This window comes from Rhinatrema bivittatum, chromosome 1 (genome assembly GCF_901001135.1).
Source record: "Rhinatrema bivittatum chromosome 1, aRhiBiv1.1, whole genome shotgun sequence".
Lineage (NCBI taxonomy): Eukaryota > Metazoa > Chordata > Amphibia > Gymnophiona > Rhinatrematidae > Rhinatrema > Rhinatrema bivittatum.
This window is the reverse complement of record NC_042615.1, coordinates 384383185-384401656: the sequence shown is the minus strand read 5'-3', so window position 1 is coordinate 384401656 and position 18472 is coordinate 384383185. Positions and strand designations below refer to the sequence as shown.

General features: G+C 43.5%; 1 protein-coding gene across 2 annotated transcripts in view; it reads right to left on the bottom strand.

The window, feature by feature from the left end:
* Nucleotides 1-1748: 1748 nt before the first annotated feature.
* Nucleotides 1749-18472, bottom strand: part of KCMF1 (potassium channel modulatory factor 1) — a 401452-nt gene continuing 384728 nt past the window's right edge. For both annotated transcript variants that reach the window (XM_029601298.1, XM_029601308.1), the window contains exon 7: nucleotides 1749-3172. In XM_029601298.1, coding sequence (XP_029457158.1) covers nucleotides 2911-3172 — 262 coding nt within the window. In that variant the 3' untranslated portion in view covers nucleotides 1749-2910. The remainder of the gene's footprint in view (nucleotides 3173-18472) is intronic.

Here is an 18472-nt window from a genome sequence, read left to right as displayed (position 1 = left end):
GAAAACTTACAAATTGTATTATACCATTATTCATGCAAGATTCTCTTGGACACCTAATATTTTGAAAATAAAATAAAAATAGTTTAAAGTGAAACACCTACTTCTCATACCTGATCATATACTGAATGTGGGTCTAGGGACCTTTACAATTATAGGATATGACAAAACCCTGATAATTTTATTCTAATTCTACAAGCACCTGATATTTAGAATAGTAAATCTATAGTTCATGAAAATGAAATCAGTGAGCCAAAAGTGAAAATCACATTTGTTTTTAGTTTATAAGGATCCAGCAATATCCTATCAAGTCAACCGTGTCACCCTTTCATTACACATTAGATCAGCAAGCTGGTTCATCCCTTAACAGTTTGGTCAAAGCACAGTAGTCAAGAACGTATAAATTCAATTTACAAGGCAATATTCAAGCAAGGAATCTGTCTCTATTCCTACTTGAAATGAACCCTGTTGAAACAGTAATTTTAAATTATTCCTGACAGAATATACAGTACTCAATCATCAATAAAACATTTTAATGGATGAACAGCAACTAAGGTATGTTTTTCTTACATAGGCAACTTTTTTTTAAAGAATGAAAAACAAAACTGTGGCATCAGAGCAAAATGTCACTCCTGTTGTCCCTTCTCAGGTGCTAAATGCAAGATATTCAGTGTAATGTATTTACTAGGAGAAAAGTATTCTTATAAAATAAAGGTTTTTCAAGTGAGCATTTTGAAATTGTAGTTATATGGTGTTCAATGTACACCGATAAACTATTTTAGTCAATACTTTGTAACTAGAAGTTTTCTACAAACAACTACCTGCGTGCAATACACAGTTGCTACAAAAATGTCAGCAATGTAAGATACAAAATAAATGGATAAATGTTTTATGGGCTTAGCACAATGCATAGTTTTAAATTTATTTTTTTTTAAATGATTCATCATGAAGATTTAAGACACTTCAATATTGTCATCAAATTCTGGGTCAAAATACTCTACAAAGGAATTATGTCTGCATAATACACTGACACCAAAGAAATTCAACTGAACAACAGTCTTTAAAATGCTTTATTGAACTGTGTGTTGTACTGTAATGTGCAGATGTGTTTTGAAAAGACTACAGTTTGAAAATATTTTCTAAAAATCCTCAATAACCAATTAGAAAAAAAAAAACCTACTGGGGTAACTGCTAGGATATCCAGAAGACTGGCATAAAATTTCCCTTAAAACATTTTTGTTGCAGAGACTAAAATAAAACAAAGCTAGTACTATGCAGAAAGGATTTGGATCTGTGGATCAGAGAAATGGGAATGAAACTGAAACACACTAATGTGCCAGGTGCTTTTTTTGAGATTTTTTTTGGTTATGTTAAGATTAGTATACATTGTCACAGCTTTTTTGAAAGAGCACCAGTTGGTGCACAAATCTGTAATTTAAATTCTGAGACGTTCATAACGCCATTGAAACAGAAAGATACAATGGTATAAAGGGAAGGAAGGTGAAAAAAATGAAAGACATGATTACGGTAAGCCTAGCTGTAAATTAATCAGAAGCTGTGTGTACTTTTTTTTTATTGTATTTATATTCTAACTTTACATTCCAAAAAAAACCTGCTGTTCCTACTTTGGGGCCATTATGAAAGTCTATGCACAACACCCCCCCCCCCCCCCCCCCCCCCCCCCCCCCCCCCCTCTGTACATATCAATTTTTTTTTTACATAGAAGATTAATAGTATAGGCATGTAGGTGGCATGATTCAATCAAAAGGCTTTACTTTTTTTAAGCCAGAAAGAATAATCATTAAGAAACACATGTTGCTAGAATTAACATTAAGAATTCAATTGTAATATAGTGACAAAGTCTGGGAACTCAAAATCCTCAAGCTCTCCTGATGTGGACAAGCCTCTGCAAACTATGAAATGAAAACATAAATAAGAACTCAAAAATATGATTGAGAATGTGAAGGCTTTGCAAACTGAGACAACATAATCCAGGAATTTTTTTAAACAATGAATAAATGAATCAATCTACACCTGAATAAAACACGTTTTAACAGTCTGAAAAATTTTAAACATCCACTAAAAGGAAAAACTTTAAACAAATATGAACAGGATTTGTTTCTGGGAACACAAACAGCCCTTCTGTAGGAGTTTCTGAGAGAGGCCTCGCAGTCCTGTCATTAAACAGATGTATAAAAAAAGCAAGTCTGAACACCACACGGATGTGACAAAACTAACAGGGCAATGCTACAGTCACAGACAGCAAAATGGTACCCCCGGGAAAGAAATAATACGCTTATGCCACTGCAGAGCTTGTTCTATGTGCTGTCAGCACAAACTTGTTTAAGTTACACATTATTCAAAAGTTACTTCATGGCTGCAAACTGGTAGTAAAGACTTAGCTTGTGATTTGTCATCATGTAACCTTTGAATAATGTTTAGGAAAGCATTGGGATTTATAGTATTATTCCTTGTATTTAATATTTTATTTTAATGACAAGGTCACTAAAACTCATGCACGCTGCAAAAAACCTCATGCAGTAGTTAAGGTAAACCATCCAAGCAGTTTTTATTCATTAATATTCATAAATACACACAGCAGCTTCATTAGAGATTTTTCATTGTTTTTCCTCTTCAGTTTGAATGTGGAATATTAGGAGAGCCTTTTGCATGTCAAGAAACAGGAAGCAGAGGCTGCCTCTGGCACTGCTACCTACATTTACCTGCTAGAAGTAAAAATGAGTTAAGTGGAATTGATTATCATATTTTTTTCGCTTTCTTTTTGAATGTACACAATGTAACAAGAGTGACAGACCTGAAATTACAATCACCAAAACAAACCCAAAGATAGTTGTTGTCCACTTTCATTGGCAGTTACAGCACAGAGGACATTGTCTGCAAAGTGGGACGTCATCAAAGAGGAGGTGGCGGAGGCTCATTTCCTTTATTACTCTCTTTTAAATTTAGGTTTTCTAAAGCAACATCTAAAGGCATAATATCTACACAGCCCATAGCACCAAAATCTGCAATTTCCCCCCGTTCATCCTCATCAGAGGATGAACTTTCTTCCCGCATCAACGTGGACAGTAGGAGCTCCTGGACAAACAGGCTACGATCTGCCCGCTCGCTTTCCATTGACTGACGCTCTGCTTCTGACATCTTAGGATCATTCAACCTACGCAAACAGGGAAGTAAAACAAAAGTAAAATGTGAAATCGCATTGGGTTAAGAGTGTTACACATGAAACTGTCTCAGTGGTGATTCAAGAGCCTAGCTGTATTCAAGCCACGAGTTAGAAATCAATGCTTAACTAGCCAAAGCTAATCAAGCACTTTTACAAGTAGCAAGCAGCCTTTAAGTAAAAATCATGCATTCTCCAAGGACAAGCAGGATGGTACTCCTCACACATGGGTGACATCATCAGATGGAGCCCGGCATGGAAAACTTGTCAAAACGTTTCTAGAAACTTTGACTGGCACACTGAGCATGCCCAGCATGCCGCTAACCACGCGTCCACGTGGGGTCCCCCTCTTCAGTCTATTCCTTTCCGCGAAGCTGTTGCCTCGCAGTCGTGGAGCTTGTGCTTCTTTATGCAATTTTTGCATTTTTTTTCTCTTCCTGCGTCACATAGGGTCCCTCATTTTTTTTGGGTCATCTGTCTGCGATCTGGTAACTCTATCGAGCTTTCTTGGTTGATCGCAGACAGCTTTCATCACCCAGTGTCTGCCGACCATCGACCACTCACCACATAATTTTTGTGATGGCATTAACTGGCTTTTGCTGGTGCCCCTGGACTATGTCCATCACAGACCCCCCCATGAGGTCCATGTCCTTTGCTTGGGGGCATCCCACAATATACGCGGTTGTGACTTCTGTGCCCAGATGACCCCCTAAGGGCCGTCGGGCATGTCTTGAAAACATGTAAAAGTTATTTGGGTCCAAAAGACTGGGTCAGTCATCGGCTTCGGGGACTTCAAGCCCGCTCAGGAAGGAGGTTCTGGTCTCGACCCTGACGGGGTCACCCCCACAACCACTCCCTGACCTCGAGTTAGGAGTCAGGGACCGACCACTGTCTGTCATCGCCATCGGTTCCGGGCAAAGACCATGGTGACCATCTAGAAAGATCGAAGAAACTTCGACATTGGTCATAGTCTTCCAAGCCAGTCCTTGGACATGCATAGGTATCAGTGCCTCCTCTGAAGCTGTCTCAGGCTGAGAAAGTGATTCTCTGCAACCTTTCTGAAGCCTCTAGGCAGCCTGCAGACACTGGTGGAAGGCTCAGTGGACCCCAGTGCTTGAAGGGGACATCCCGATCCCGCCTCCTCAAACTGTTTTGTCCTCAGCTGCCTTTGAGGAGGAGTTAGAAAAGCACGTGTGGTTGGCGGACAGGCGGGCCTGGCAGGGCTTCGAGCCTCCGGTTCCACTGGGACCATCACCACAGGAGCTGACTCCACTGATGCTTGTGCCTTTATTAGAATGGCTCGATATGATCCTGTGTTCTACCAATGCAGCCGGCACTGATGCCCCAAACCCCTTTGCGGCCAAAGACAGCATTGCTGCCACCACCACCCATCCTGGTGAGTGATTCCTCAGAGGAGGAAGGGCCATCTGGTTCGGTGGTGTCTCAGAGAGACATGGTGCTCCGCCACCTCCCAGCTACCCCAGGGCCATTGGGATTGGTGCCTTCGGTGCCCCTGATCTCCTTGACACCGTTGGACCCGTCGGCACTTTTATGAGCTTGAGGCCCACCGATACCCTCAGTGCCTTCTTCGGTGCCTACAAGGCATGCGCATTGGGCTCAGTTGGGTGTTTGACACCCTGCAACCATGGAGGGAGGCAGTGAAGGGTAGGCCAATTATGACCCCTGGGAAAGGGAGGCGTCCATGTCCTCCACTGAGGAATTGGAGGATCTGCCTTCAGAGCCCTCTCCACAGAGGAGCAGTGGAAATGTCCCTTGGAGGATCTCTCCTTCATGGGGTTCATAAAGGCCATGGCAAAATCTGTGCCTTTCCAAGTTTTAACAAAGCAAGACACTTGATACAGGATGCTTGAGAATCTGCAATTCATGGATGTCCTGAAAAAGAGGTAGTGATGGTGCTGGTCCATAACATCTTCAAGGAGCTGGTGGCCTACCTTTGGGAGCACGCCATCTCGGGTCCACCGGTGAACTATAAGGACGCAGTTTACCTGGTCTAGCCTACCACTGGTTTTGAGGGCCAACAGCTCCCTCAACAGTAGTGGTGGTAGAAGCAGCCTTGAAGGCGGCAAAGAGGACCCTCAGCCCCCCCCCCCCCCCCCGGGGCGGGAGCATAGAGCCCTTGATGCCCTCTGGCACCAGGTTTTTCAGGGTGCAAAGTTAACTGCCTGAATTGCTTGCTACCAGTTATATATGGGTCAGTACTCCCAGAACCTATGGAAACAGGTCCTTGAGTTTAGTGAACGCCTGCCACAACAATTCCAGAAGGATTTCCATAAGATTGTACAGCAGGTCCTTGAGTGAGATAAGCACAAAATCCGCTCTGCTTATGATGTCTTCGAGACAGCTATGAGAACTGCTGTGGCGGCCATCGCGGCTTGGCGCATGGTGTGGCTATTTGCCTCAGATCTACGCCCTGAAGTCCATGACCACCTGGCTCATTTGTCATGTACGAGGGAAAATCTGTTTGGAGACAGAAGTAAGGAGGTGGTGGCATAACTGAAGGACTATCATGAGACCCTTCAGCAATCAGCTAGTACCTCTGACACCCAACCGCGCATTCCTTGATTCCTCTTCTCAAAGCGTGAAACTGGCTTTGCTCTCTCGATCTAAAAGACGCATACACCCATATTCCCATATTTCAGGCAGATCGGCAGTACCTGCGATTCCTAGTTGACAGGAATCACTATCAGTATCGCGCTCTGCCCTTTGGCCTGGCGTCTGCACCCCGAGTCTTTACCAAGTGTCTGGCAGTAGTATGAGGCTATCATCGGAGCTGGGGATTCGTGTTTCTGTACCTCAATGACAAGGAGCACAGAGCACAGAGTGCCCTGCGCATTATGGTCCAAGTCTTGGAAACTCTGGGATTTCTAATCAACTATCCAAAATCCCATCTCCAACCATCCTTGCAACTGGACTTCATTGGGGCTTGACTGGACACTGTCCAGATGAAGGTTTTTCTGCCTCGGGACAGGGAGGAGACCCTCACGACTCTCGTGCGAGTAGTCTCCAATTGCTCCTGTGTCTCGGCACATCAGTTTCTCCGCTTGCTGGGCCACATGGCAGCGACGGTGCATGTCATTCCCTTTCCTCGATGCACATGCGCAGAGGACATTGCGTTCTCAATGATGTCAGGCTACCCAGGACCTGCGAGCTCGTGTCCTAATCACCACACTGTTACAACAATCCCTCCCAGTGGTGGGCGACCCCACTCAAATCTGGAGCCAGGAATCCCCTTTTGGAGCCCACAACCCCAGGCTACCCTCACCACAGATGTATCTTGGATAGGGTGGGGAGCACATGTTGCAGGCCTCCACACCCAGGGGCTTTGGTCCGCGCAGGAATTGCAGTCCCAGACCAACTTCTTGGAGTTGCGAGCAATTCCGTACACCCTACAGGTGTTCCGAGATCAGCTCCTGAAAAAAGTGGTTCTTGTTCAGACCAACAATCAGGTAGCTATGTGGTATCTGAACAAACAGGGGAGAACGGGGTCCTTCGCTTTCTGTCAGGAGGCAGTCCACATTTGGTCGTGGACCATAGACGATGGCATCCTCCTCAGAGCAGTGTACCTCCCAAGGGTGGAAAACACCCTAGCGGACTCTTTGAACCATGCCTTCTGACCTCACACGTGGTTCCTCAGTCAAGAGGTAGTGAACCGGATCTTTCGCTCATGGGGGACCCCAGACATAGACCTCTTCGCCTTGGAGAAAAGGAAGGTGGATCGTTTCTGCTCCCTAGGCTGGAGGGGCAGCGGATTGATGGCGGATGCTTTTTCAATTCACTGGGACACCGGGCTGCTGTACATTTACTCTCCCCTTCTTCCCATCTCGAAAATGCTCCAGAAGCTTCAGCAGGATCAAGACTCCATGATCCTAATCGCCCCCTTTTGGCCCCATCAGATCTGGTTTCCGACCCTATAGGACATGACATGACCTCACGCCCCCTGAAGGGGTATGGTGTGTCATTCTGGAGTCCAGAAAACCCTCCACCAGGAAATCTTACAACCTGAAGTGAAAGAGGTTTTCGGCTTGGTGCGAGGGACATGGTCTGGATCCCTTCTCTTGCTCCCCACTGGTGCTCTTAGACTACCTGTTGTTCCTCTCTGACTCTGGTCTGCAGACCACATCAGCGAGGGTTCACCTGAGTGCCACTGAGGCATACCATCGGGGTACGGATGGTACCGCAATCTCTTCTCATCCACTTGTGGGGCGGTTTATGAGGGGCTTACAACTAAAGCCCCGCACTCACCACTGGCGGTTTCCTGGGATCTCAACGTCGTCCTGTCGTAACTCATGAAGTCTCCATTTGAACCATTGCGATCTTGCGACCTGAAGTACCTGTCCTGGAAGGTCATCTTCTTGATCACAGTTACATCAGCTCGTAGGGTCAGTGAACTGCGAGCTCTGGTGTTGTACTCACCTTATACAAAACTATCATTACAAGGTGGTCCTGCGGACGCACCCGAAGTTACTTCCCAAGGTGGTTTCAAAGTTCCATCTCAACCAGTCCATATGCCTTCCTTTTTCCCCAAGACCACATGCTCACCAGGGCCTGACTGCGGTGGTGGCTGAGGTCTGGATGTTTTGGGCTGTCGAGGATGTGCTCTCTGAGACGACCTGGTTGGCCTCACGCGAGATGTAGGTGGGTAGTATCTGCGTGGGTGATAAAATGGTTTTCTAGGGTCCCTTTTGGTGGATTTTCTTGCAGAGGTAGGAGCCTCGGTAGTGACTGGATAACTGCCGCAGGGTCTCATTATGGTCTTTTAGTTGAGCCACCATATCTTGTCTCCAAATATGTTTTCACCAGTACATAGCAAATCAGCAAGTCAGATGCTTTCAGCCAGGCCCACCTCCTGTCGCTGATTCCCATTGCCGACAAGCGAGAGGCTGTTTCAAAGGAGTTGTAAGGAGCACGAACCTGTTTCCCAGCCTCAAGGCCTTTCTATAGTATGGCGTTGAGACTACCTTACTGTTGTTGGGGAAGAGAGTCGGCTATTCCCTGAACCTGCTTCCAGAGATTCCTTTGATACTGTGTCATGTAAGGTTGGTAAGCAGCTATGCATGACACTAGCACAGAGCCCTGAAATACCTTGCAACCCAAAATATCAAGGAACTTTTGGACTTTGCCAGGAGGTGTTGAAGAGTGAGGTCGCAGTCTTCTGGCCTTCTGTGCGGACTCAACTACCACAGACTGATGGGGTACTTGTGGCTTTTGGAATCCAGGAATATGTTGGACCAGATAAGTTGCATCTGTCCTCTTATTCACTGGTGGACAGCACAAGGATGCTCCCAGAGATGATGTTGGAGATCCACTAGCACTTCGTGGACAGGGATAGCCATAACTTTTCAGTGCATCAACAAACTGGAGAACTTCCAAAGTTTTATGGCGTGTGTCGTCCTCTGTAATCAGGTCAAAGGGTATTGTTTCTGACATCTCCCTTACAAAATTAGCAAAGGAGAGATCTTCTGGGGGAGATTTTCTCCTTTCTTCCGGAGGAGATGGTTCTGATAAGATGTCCTCCGTGGATGTGTCAGTGTCAACATCTTCCCATGTGTAAGAAAAGGTCTCTAGTCTAGATCCTGAGGGAGGGAAGAAGGTTGGTACTTTAGGACTTGTTGGCACCGATGGATCCTTCAATGGCCTCGATGGAAGATGCGGCGGCACTGATGTGGGTTTCAGTGGCACCAAAGGCATCAAGGGGAAATGTGGGCCTCTCTGTCCAGAGAGCCCTGATAGACCAGGCATCAGTTCCGGCATCAGTGGAATCGGTATTGAAAGGGGACTGAGTCCATGCCTTCATCTTCTGAGGACCCCGGAATGGTAATCGGGGCTTTCAGAGACTTTGCAGGTTGCTTTGGCAGCGGTGGCCCAGGTTGTGTCGGAAGGGCACCGATGGGTGTATCCAGTCTGGTTAGCAACGGTGCAAATATCGATGGCTCCAGTGTCTGTATGGGGACCGGCATCGATGGCTGTAGGTCTCTGAGAGCATCGAGCACTGCTTGGCGGATGAAACCAGCCAGTTCCTCCATGAAAGCTGGAGCAGATATCGCAGCTACAGAGCGAGGCAGGCTAGGTGCTACTGGCACCTCCACAGGACTTGTGAGGGTTCAGTATCCGGCACAGATATCGGTGGGGATCACCTTGGCTTCTTGGGTGGAAAGGGGGTTAAAGGCTCCTCTACCCGTGTCCTCTTCGCAAATGGCTCGATAGCCATCGAGGCCAATGCAGTGTCTGTGCCGGCACTGGGATTAGACTCGCGTCGGTGCCGGTGCTCGGTCCGGTCTTTCTCCGGCACCGAAGACAACGATATGGATGCCTTAGACTGAGTCGGTGACGCATGGTCACCGCTACCCTGGTGCTCCCAAAGAAGTTTGATGACTAATTTCTTCGATGCTCCTGCCGGTGACGATTGGGTGGACGTCGATGGAGTCAACTTGATTTTAAACAGGGTTTCCATCTTTTCGAGGTGAGCCGGCCTACTCTTCGGAGTCATCCGGGCAAAAGTTGGGCAGTGAGAAACGTCGTGTGATGAGCAGAGGCACAGCACATAGACATCGTGTGGGTCGGTAATCGACATGGTACGGGGGCACTCCAGACATTTTCTAAAACCTGTTGCCATGATGGCAGAGGTTGAGGCCCAAAAACGGTCGATGGCCTGCAGACACCGAAAAAAGGTAGGGGCAGGAACAGACTGGGGACAGTGAATGTTTACTCACCGAGCGATGAAAAACAATATCGCGATGGGAGACCACTATGAAGGAACTTTTTACTGAAGTAATCTTCAAGTTTTTCCTGTGAGGAAAATTTTGTGAGAGTTCTCACAGAGCTCCTAACCATGAGGCAACCTGCAGTGCGGAAAAAAAAAAAAAGACTGACGGGAGACTCCTGTGGCTACAGGGATTATGGCATGCTGGGCATGTTCAGTATACCAGTCAAAAGTTCTAGAAACTTTGACAAACATTTTCCGAGATAGGGCTCCGTCCAGTGACATCACCCACATGTGAGAACTACCATCCTGCTTGTCCTGGGAGAATAAAGTTTCAGATTTTGGTGCCATAGACTCTAAAATGAGAGACATTTGCTCTAGCTAGGATGGAGAGGGGGAAAAGCCTGGAATGCTAGTATAATCTTTTAAAATGAAATCCAGGTACATTTTTCTCATGAAGGGGGTGATGTTCTTGCGTGGTGAGGGAATTCCAGAAGAAGTATCCCACTTTGGAAAAAGTGGCAGAGAATGTTCAGCCAGCGCAGCTTCAGAATGAACTAATTTTTGTGTCTGCTCTGCATAAATAGACTCAGCACCAAGATGTTGGTGCTAACAAGGATACAGTACCTTTATATTTTGATGGTGCTGAATGAACTCTGTGTACCAAAGAGTGATGCCACTAAAGGCACCTTCTTTTGCATTGTCTTGGAAACGCCAATAAGGCCCTGTTTTAGCTCTTGAATGCTTTGGCATTTAAGACTACAACTCTAATCCTCCTTTACTTGAGGGGGAATAATGCCTGCGGTGAAACTTCTTAGCTATGGCACATAGCATGTGAGGACTCTTGCCTTTTTGATTTTAGCAAGAGTTCCTCAGCAAGCAATGATTTCCTCGTTGTTAATCAGGAGGCCTGAGGAGAACTTAAGAACTGAATATATAGCTTCTAGATTTTATGGCCCTGGGGGACATTTGGGCACAGGCAGCAGAGTTTGGTACATCATGGGACAGTTCTGAACAATGAACACTGGTCAGATAAGATCATATTGCAGGAGCAATGGGGGGCATCTTTTAAAGCCCAGTTTGCTATCTGCCCTAGTGAAAAATGCTAAAGCGAGTCGAACTACATTTTGAGATGAAAATTAATGGAAATAAGTCAAAAATCTTTTGGGAGACTCACAAAAATGAAAAAAATCAATATTTCAGTAAAATTAGAAAAAAATAAACTACTAAAAAAATGTGATGAGCAGCTTGAGAGACAGTAAACAAAAATTAATGCTTTAACACAAACAGAAGAAAAGAGACTGCCCAGAAGCAACTGTATGGACACCCACACATGCTCAGAAAAAGCTCAGAGAGCTTTTCCATCTCAGCGTCACTGGATCACATCATGGACGATTACTGTCTTCCTTGTCCACGGAGAAAGTATTTTGCAGGAATCATGCAGAGTTGGTGTTTATTAGCATCTTTTAAATAAAAAGGGGCTAAATATTCAGTTCAAAATCTGGTAAGAAACCACAATAAACCCGGAAGAAATAATAACTAAACATTTGATATATTTACTGAATGTTTAATTTGATAAAAAAAAAACTGTTAGAATAAGATTATGGTCATTACCAGCTCACCAAGAGAGGAAATTTATTAATATTTAGTTCATGCAATAGATCTGAACCTGGGAGACACAACCTCCAGAGGGGCATGGAAAAGATCAATGGGGATAAATGGGAGATGGAGCAAGATGGCACAGCACAAAATTTGAAAGAAGGCACTCAGCTTATCGAACAGATAAAGCGTTACGTGCAAAAATGAGAAAAAACAGATTAGGGGGGAAAAGTGTCGGTGGTGAGTTGGAGATCTATATTTTGTTAAAGCAAAATATATTTTAACCCTATCACTCTCAATTTTGCAAGCTTCAAGTATTAGAAGGTCTCTGAAAGTTCAAACTCTGTGCCTTCATCCATAATACTGACAAATGCAAACACTTTGATTTGGTACTTATAGTCTATATATTCCATAAAAATGTCCAAAAGAAATGCACAATAAAAATAGTTTCATGCAAAATATTTTTTAAATTCTCAATTAATGTGGTTAAAAATTGATTCTATTGAGCTAGAAGCAATTTATCATGTACTGCTCTGCAAAACGTATTTACTGCAGAACAGTAGTCTTCTTGCCAGTGGCTGACAGTGCATGAAGAAAAGAAAGTAGTAGAAGTGTAGGAATCCCTTCCCCATCTGTGTCAGGCTTGCCACTGGTGAGAGTCACTGAAGTTACCTGGGACAGGATAAAGATGAACCTTAAATTTTTCAGATCCCTAAGCCGCAAAGCAGCTACTTCAGCGCAGGGGCAGCCTAGAAAGGTAGAGGAAGAGGAGAAAAGAGAAGAAAAACAGCAAAAAGAGGACTGGAACAAGGTGAAGGATGTAAAAAAGAGGAAAAACTGAAATCGATGGGAAGGTGGAGATTATAGATAATGGGAAAAATCAAACAGGAAAGAGAAATGTGAAAAAAACTATGAAAAGATAAAATATGGGAAAGAATCAAAATGGGGGAGCCAGAAATGCAAAAGTTTTAGAAAAACTGTATTTAATCACTTTGTCAGTTTAAATTTCATACTTAGTTTTTACTCATTGCTACACAAAATCCAGGGTAAAATTTACAAGGCATCTCCAATTCATGGTGGCCATGAATTCCATGTAAATTATATTTCGGGTAACAATGTGGAATGACCACTTAAAGGCTATGCAACTGAAGAAAACATTTATCTGTGGCTTAATCATCCAAAACCCAAGTTTACTCTTTGGTTTGCAGCACTTTGCCTTGATAAATGTTACATCATTCTCTCTCACAAATTAGAATATGTGCTTTCTCCCTTTCTCCACTCAAAATACATTATTAATGTGAAGTCTTCTACCAGACTAACGATTCCTATACTTATTCTGTCAAAGACCACCGACATTTGACTAAATTTCCCAAATCCCTACCATTTCAGATCCAAAAAAGTCTTATTGGGTGACAAATTATATATGTGTGGCATATGGTGCATTGAGTATAAAAAAAATTCCAATTTAAATGCATGCAATTCTGATGCATCGTCACAACAAAATGTGAAAAATGTTCAAAGGGGTATGGACTTTCTATAGCCACTGTGTCACCTTTTAGGACTGTAGTATTTAAGTTAAGAGAGATTCATGAACTATGGGTCTAGTACAGTAGAACCCCTAGAAGACTCCCAGTGATGTAAGGGTCACTCCTCTCAAACTCTCACTCTCTCTCTATATATATACCGCTGTCAATCTGTTGGGATAGGTCTCCCTCAACTTTGCACATTTGTCATTAGAAGATCATTCTTCTTCACAACATTGTTCAAGCACTTTAAAAAACTGTTCAAGTTCCTTGGGGAGCATTGATGACAAGCAATCTTCATGTCAGATTTCTGATTGGATTGAGGTTGGGGCTCTAAATGAATCACTCCAGGACATTTAGGTTTTTATTCCTTAGTGACTCCAATGTAGTTTTGACTATGTGCTTCAGGTTGTCATGCTTAAAGGTTTCAGCATTCTTGCAGAGGGCAGGTTTTCCTCAAGGATTTTAATGTTATTTTTATCCATTGTCCCTTCTGTCTGGACTTCACTCCCTGCCGATGAGAAAACATCCCCCATAAAAACAAGTTTGCTTACCATAAACAGTGTTTTTCATAGATAGCAGTATGAATTAGTCATGCTGTCTTGGGTGATGTCATCTGATGGCTCTTGATGTGGAGCCTTCTCAAGTAGAGAGCTTTAATCCTCTGCTCATGCACAGCAGTTCCCAAGGAAGTGGAGGTTTTAGAATTGGAAGATGAAGCAGATCCCTCAAATTGTGAGATGAGCGCACACAATGAGATGGAAAGCCCTTTGTCTTGGCAATGGATCACTGCAATAGTATTTAAAATGAACTCTGACGGATGAGGTCTTGAGACCCATTTGGTAAAAATGGTATAAATAGTTGAGTAAATGTTTCGGAGAACAAGTGAAAGGGTCGATAGATCGAGATATACACCAGTCTGAATAATGTTTCCATTTGAATGAATAGTTGTGATGAGTTGAAGGCTTCCTAGCACAGAGGCGGACATCCGGTATCGGTAGCGGTAATAGCAGCAATGCTAAGATTTCATGCTCAACATCCGTGCGGTGAGGTGAAACGAGGAGTGAAGTATGTGTAGGAGAGTTCCTCTGTTGCACCCGGTTGCAGACGGCTGCGCCTTCTATTGCTCACCTTTTTCCTGCCTGACTCTGTTCCCTTTTGGGAAGATGGCTGCCTCCGCTTCTCCACGCCAACCCCTCTGGCGTCCCCGTCTGGCATGGGCAATTACGTTCGCCATCTTTCTCCCGGAGTCACCTAGGGCACGCGCACGCAGCCACATACTTTACGTGCGTCATGGCAGAAACCTCGGGGGCGTCCCCACCGCATGACGTCACAAGCTCTGATATTTAAACTCCGTTCACAATTCCTATTACGAGTTAGCAAGGAATCCTCCATGCTGATCTCGCTACGTTACCAGATGCTTCCGCTCTGTGTACTCTTGCTCCAGGACGACTTAGGTACCCGTTCCTCAGGGGCCTTGCCTCTCTCCTCTACACCCTCCGGGGTTATCTGCTACCAACAAGGACGCCTAAGGTACCCGCTCCTCGGGGGCCTTATTTCGTCCCGGACCTCCGCTCCTCGGGGGTTCTCTCCTACTACAACTGCCAGCATCAGAGTGAGTACTACCGCTCCAGTTCTGTCTCTGCATTGTCTCATCTCTCTCTTCATAGATCCTCGGCATACCCCACACCGCGGACCACTACCGGATCTACTCTCACTGGCCTTTCCATCTAGGCCTGGGTTCTCGGCCTACCCCACTTCGCAGACCACTACCAGACCCATCTCCCTCTCGGGACCTGGTGAGACTGTGTACTGCCTTTTCCACTCTGCAGCCTTCAGACGGAACATTGCCATCAGACATCTCCTCTTCTGACTGGGATCATTTGCCCATTCCTTGAGTTACCATCTATGTTGCAGTATAATAAAGACTAACTTTCTCTGTGTCCATCTCTACTCGGAGCTAGCCTATCGCTGCAAGTCCCCGCAGAGCTCCGCCCTGTGGGAGATGCCATCTCTTGCAGCAACCAAGGGCCCACGCCTCAATGTCCAAAACACAACATCCTCCCTCTTGAAATAGGTCGGGTAACTCTCCAGAGGTCTCATAGGCTTGACAATTGTACACGATAGGCATACCACAGCTGTCTTGGCCATGCCAGAGCTATGAGGATCATATCTGCCTTGTCCTGAATGTATTTCTGTATTTATGTAATGAGAGGAACTGGAGGAAAAGCATACCAAACCCGCCAACCATGAGAGAAGGAACACAATCTGTGACTTTCTATTAGGACAGGGTAGAAGAAAACAAAATAGATCTAGCTTCCTGTTGTGTTATGTTACAAAGAGATCTATTCCATGGCATGCCCCAATGGTAGAAGATGATGTTGGCTATTTCCTGGTCTAGAGACCCCTTGTGCAGATAAAATAATCTGAGTCTGTCCACTTGCATGCTTGCCACACCGGGCAAGTACATTGCTTGAAGGATGATTGAGTGACTGATAGCCCACTCCCAGATCAGAGCCACCTCCTTGCATAGGATTAAGGAACCCAATCCTCTTCATGTAAAACATGGGTACTTGATTGTCTGTGTGTATCAATTTTCTCTCTCAGTATGAGCTCGAAAACAACCAGAGCATTGCAGATGACTCTGAAATCCAGTAAGTTGATCTGATAAGTTTCTTTCTTTCTTTATTCGTTTTTATATACCGTCATTCGGTTTAGCCATCACAACGGTTTACAGAATCAAAACAACAATCAGATAAATTATACATAGCTGCAAAAGAAGAAAACAATAACAATAGTGAAATGATAGGTAGAGGGGGATGGTGAGGTGAAAGAGGGGGAGAAGGGAAAGATGTAAAAAAGGAAAGTAACAAAAATAGTATTAATTCATCTGAAGGAGGGCTTCATATTAAATTTCTGAAATTGTAATACTTAAGGTTGATGCCAGTTGTAGTTACTGTTTTTTCTTGTTTGGGTTTGAATGGTTGAATTGATTGTAGAAGGATTGTTGTTAAAGATGATCATTGATGTAGACTGTATGGAAGAGGAAAGTTTTTAGGTCCTTCTTGAACTTTTTGATGTTAGATTGAGTTCTTAAATAAGGCGGTAGAGAGTTCCATTTTTTTGGGGAAGCAATGGAGAATGCTCTGTTTCTAGTAGTTGATAGTCGAGCATCTTTAATGGGAGGAATTTTTAGACAAGAAGTGTTGTTAGATCGAAGATTTGTTCTGGTAATTTGTGGAGTGATTTTTAAACCAGTGTGTTTATGATGATCGGCATGTATTAATTTGTGAGTGATAATCAGGATCTTATAATCTACTCGAGATTTAATAGGAAGCCAATGGAGCGACATTAGTATTGGGGTGATGTGAACATATTTTTTTCTTCCTGTTAAAATTCTAGCTGCTGAATTCTGAAGAATCTGCAGAGGTTTAATGCTTGTTGATGGGAGGCCAATCAGAAGAGAATTACAATAGTCTATTGCTGAGAAAATTATAAGCTACAAGACGGTTCTGAAGTCCGTTGAATTTAAAAAAGGTTTTAAACGTCTGAGAACTAGGAGCTTATGATATCCTTCTTTGATTTTAGTTATGTGTATATTGTAGTATAGGTTCCTATCCATGATACCTCCAAGATTTCTGGCATGATTGACAGGGGTAATAAAGTTGATTTGATTGTTAGTGGTGAATTGAGGTGGTGGAATTAAGTTGGGTTTTTTGTTCATGATAATTAATTCAGTTTTATCAATATTGATTATTAGTTTTAAATTTGAAAGGAGTTGTTTTAATGCATCAAGAATCATGGAAGTATCTTTGTATGTTTCATCAATGGATTTTTTTTATAGGAATAAGAAGTTGTATATCATCTGCATAGAGGTAGTATGTTATTTGAAGATCATCTAGTAGTTGGCAGATTGGTAAAAAGGTAAATATTAAAGAGAGTAGCAGATAATGCAGATCCTTGTGGTACTCTAGTTTTTAGGTCAATTTTCTTTGATATGTTATTATTGAATGAGACTTGGTAGCTCCTGTTAAGAAATGATGTGAACCATTGAAGAGTATTGCCAGCTAGACCAATTTCTGATAATCGGTCTAGAAGTATTTGATGATTTATAGTATCGAATGCTGCGGAGAGGTCAAGTAATACAAGTAAGTATTGTTTTTCATTGTCAAAACCTCTTAATATGGTATCATTTAATGAAAGAAGGAGCGTCTCGGTATTGAGGTTTTTTCTAAAACCATATTGGTTTGGAGATAATATATTGTTTGATTCAAGGTATTCATCAAGTTGTGAGTGAACTATTTTTTCTATTATTTTGGCAATGAAGGGAAGGTTTGAAATTGGGCGGTAATTAGATAGAGCATTTGGGTCAAGGTTGGTCTTTTTTAGGATAGGTTTTATTATAGCTGACTTAAGGGAATTTGGGTATGAACCTTCAGTAAGAGATAGGTTGATGATCTTTGTGATTGTATTTGTAATAGTAGATTCAATATTCTTTAGGCTTGTAATATGGATGCTATCTAAAGGATGGCTAGTTGGGTTCATTTTTTTGATAATTGATTGGATTTGGATAGTGGAAGAGGTTTCAAAAAGAGTCCATTTTGATTTTGCTTTTTTGTTCAGAGATACAGATTGGGTATTAACATTGAGGTTTGACTGTATTAAGTTTAAAATTTTATTATTGAAGAATTCTGCAAAATCATCACTGTTGTGTGAAGTACAAGTAGTTTTTAGAGTTATTTTTGTGAGCTTCTGCACTATTGAGAAGAGCATTCTAGGGTTGTGGTGGAATTTAATGATTTTTTTGACCACTGACCTTGCATTTTGTAATGAAGCAAGTGAGCTCCCTAACCATGGATCAACACATCGGTGGTGAGGATCAGCTGTTGCAGAAGTGGTCTCAGGGATGCTCCCTTGTCAAAGACCCCCATTTTTAGCCACCAAGTAATGTCTTGTTTCATGAAGGCTATGAGAGGAATCTTGCTAGAAAGTGGCTGCCGTATCTGTGACCATTGAGCTTTCAGACCCCACTGCAAAAATCTCAGGTGTGGGGAAACTATGTGAATGGCTGCTGCCATGTGGCCCGGGATGATTAGAAGCCTGCGTACCATAGTTGAGGTAAGATATTTCAGTTGTAAAGCAAGGAGCCATAAATGTCTTGCTCTGCATTGTGGAAGAAAACTCTTGAATGAATGGTATCTCTATCCTTGCTCGTATAAACTGCAGATTCTGCGTTCATTTCAGTATTGATTTTTCTTTATTTATCAAGGAACCCCAAATTGTTCAGGCATTGTACTGTGTTCTGGAGGTCTGCCTCTGGAATCTCAATGCATGGATGCGACGGTGGTGCAAGGAAGAGGGATTCAATTTTGTAAGGAACTGGGGAACTTTTTAAGGAAGGGAGAGTCTTTTCCGAAGGGATGGACTCCACCTTAACCAGGGTGGAACCAG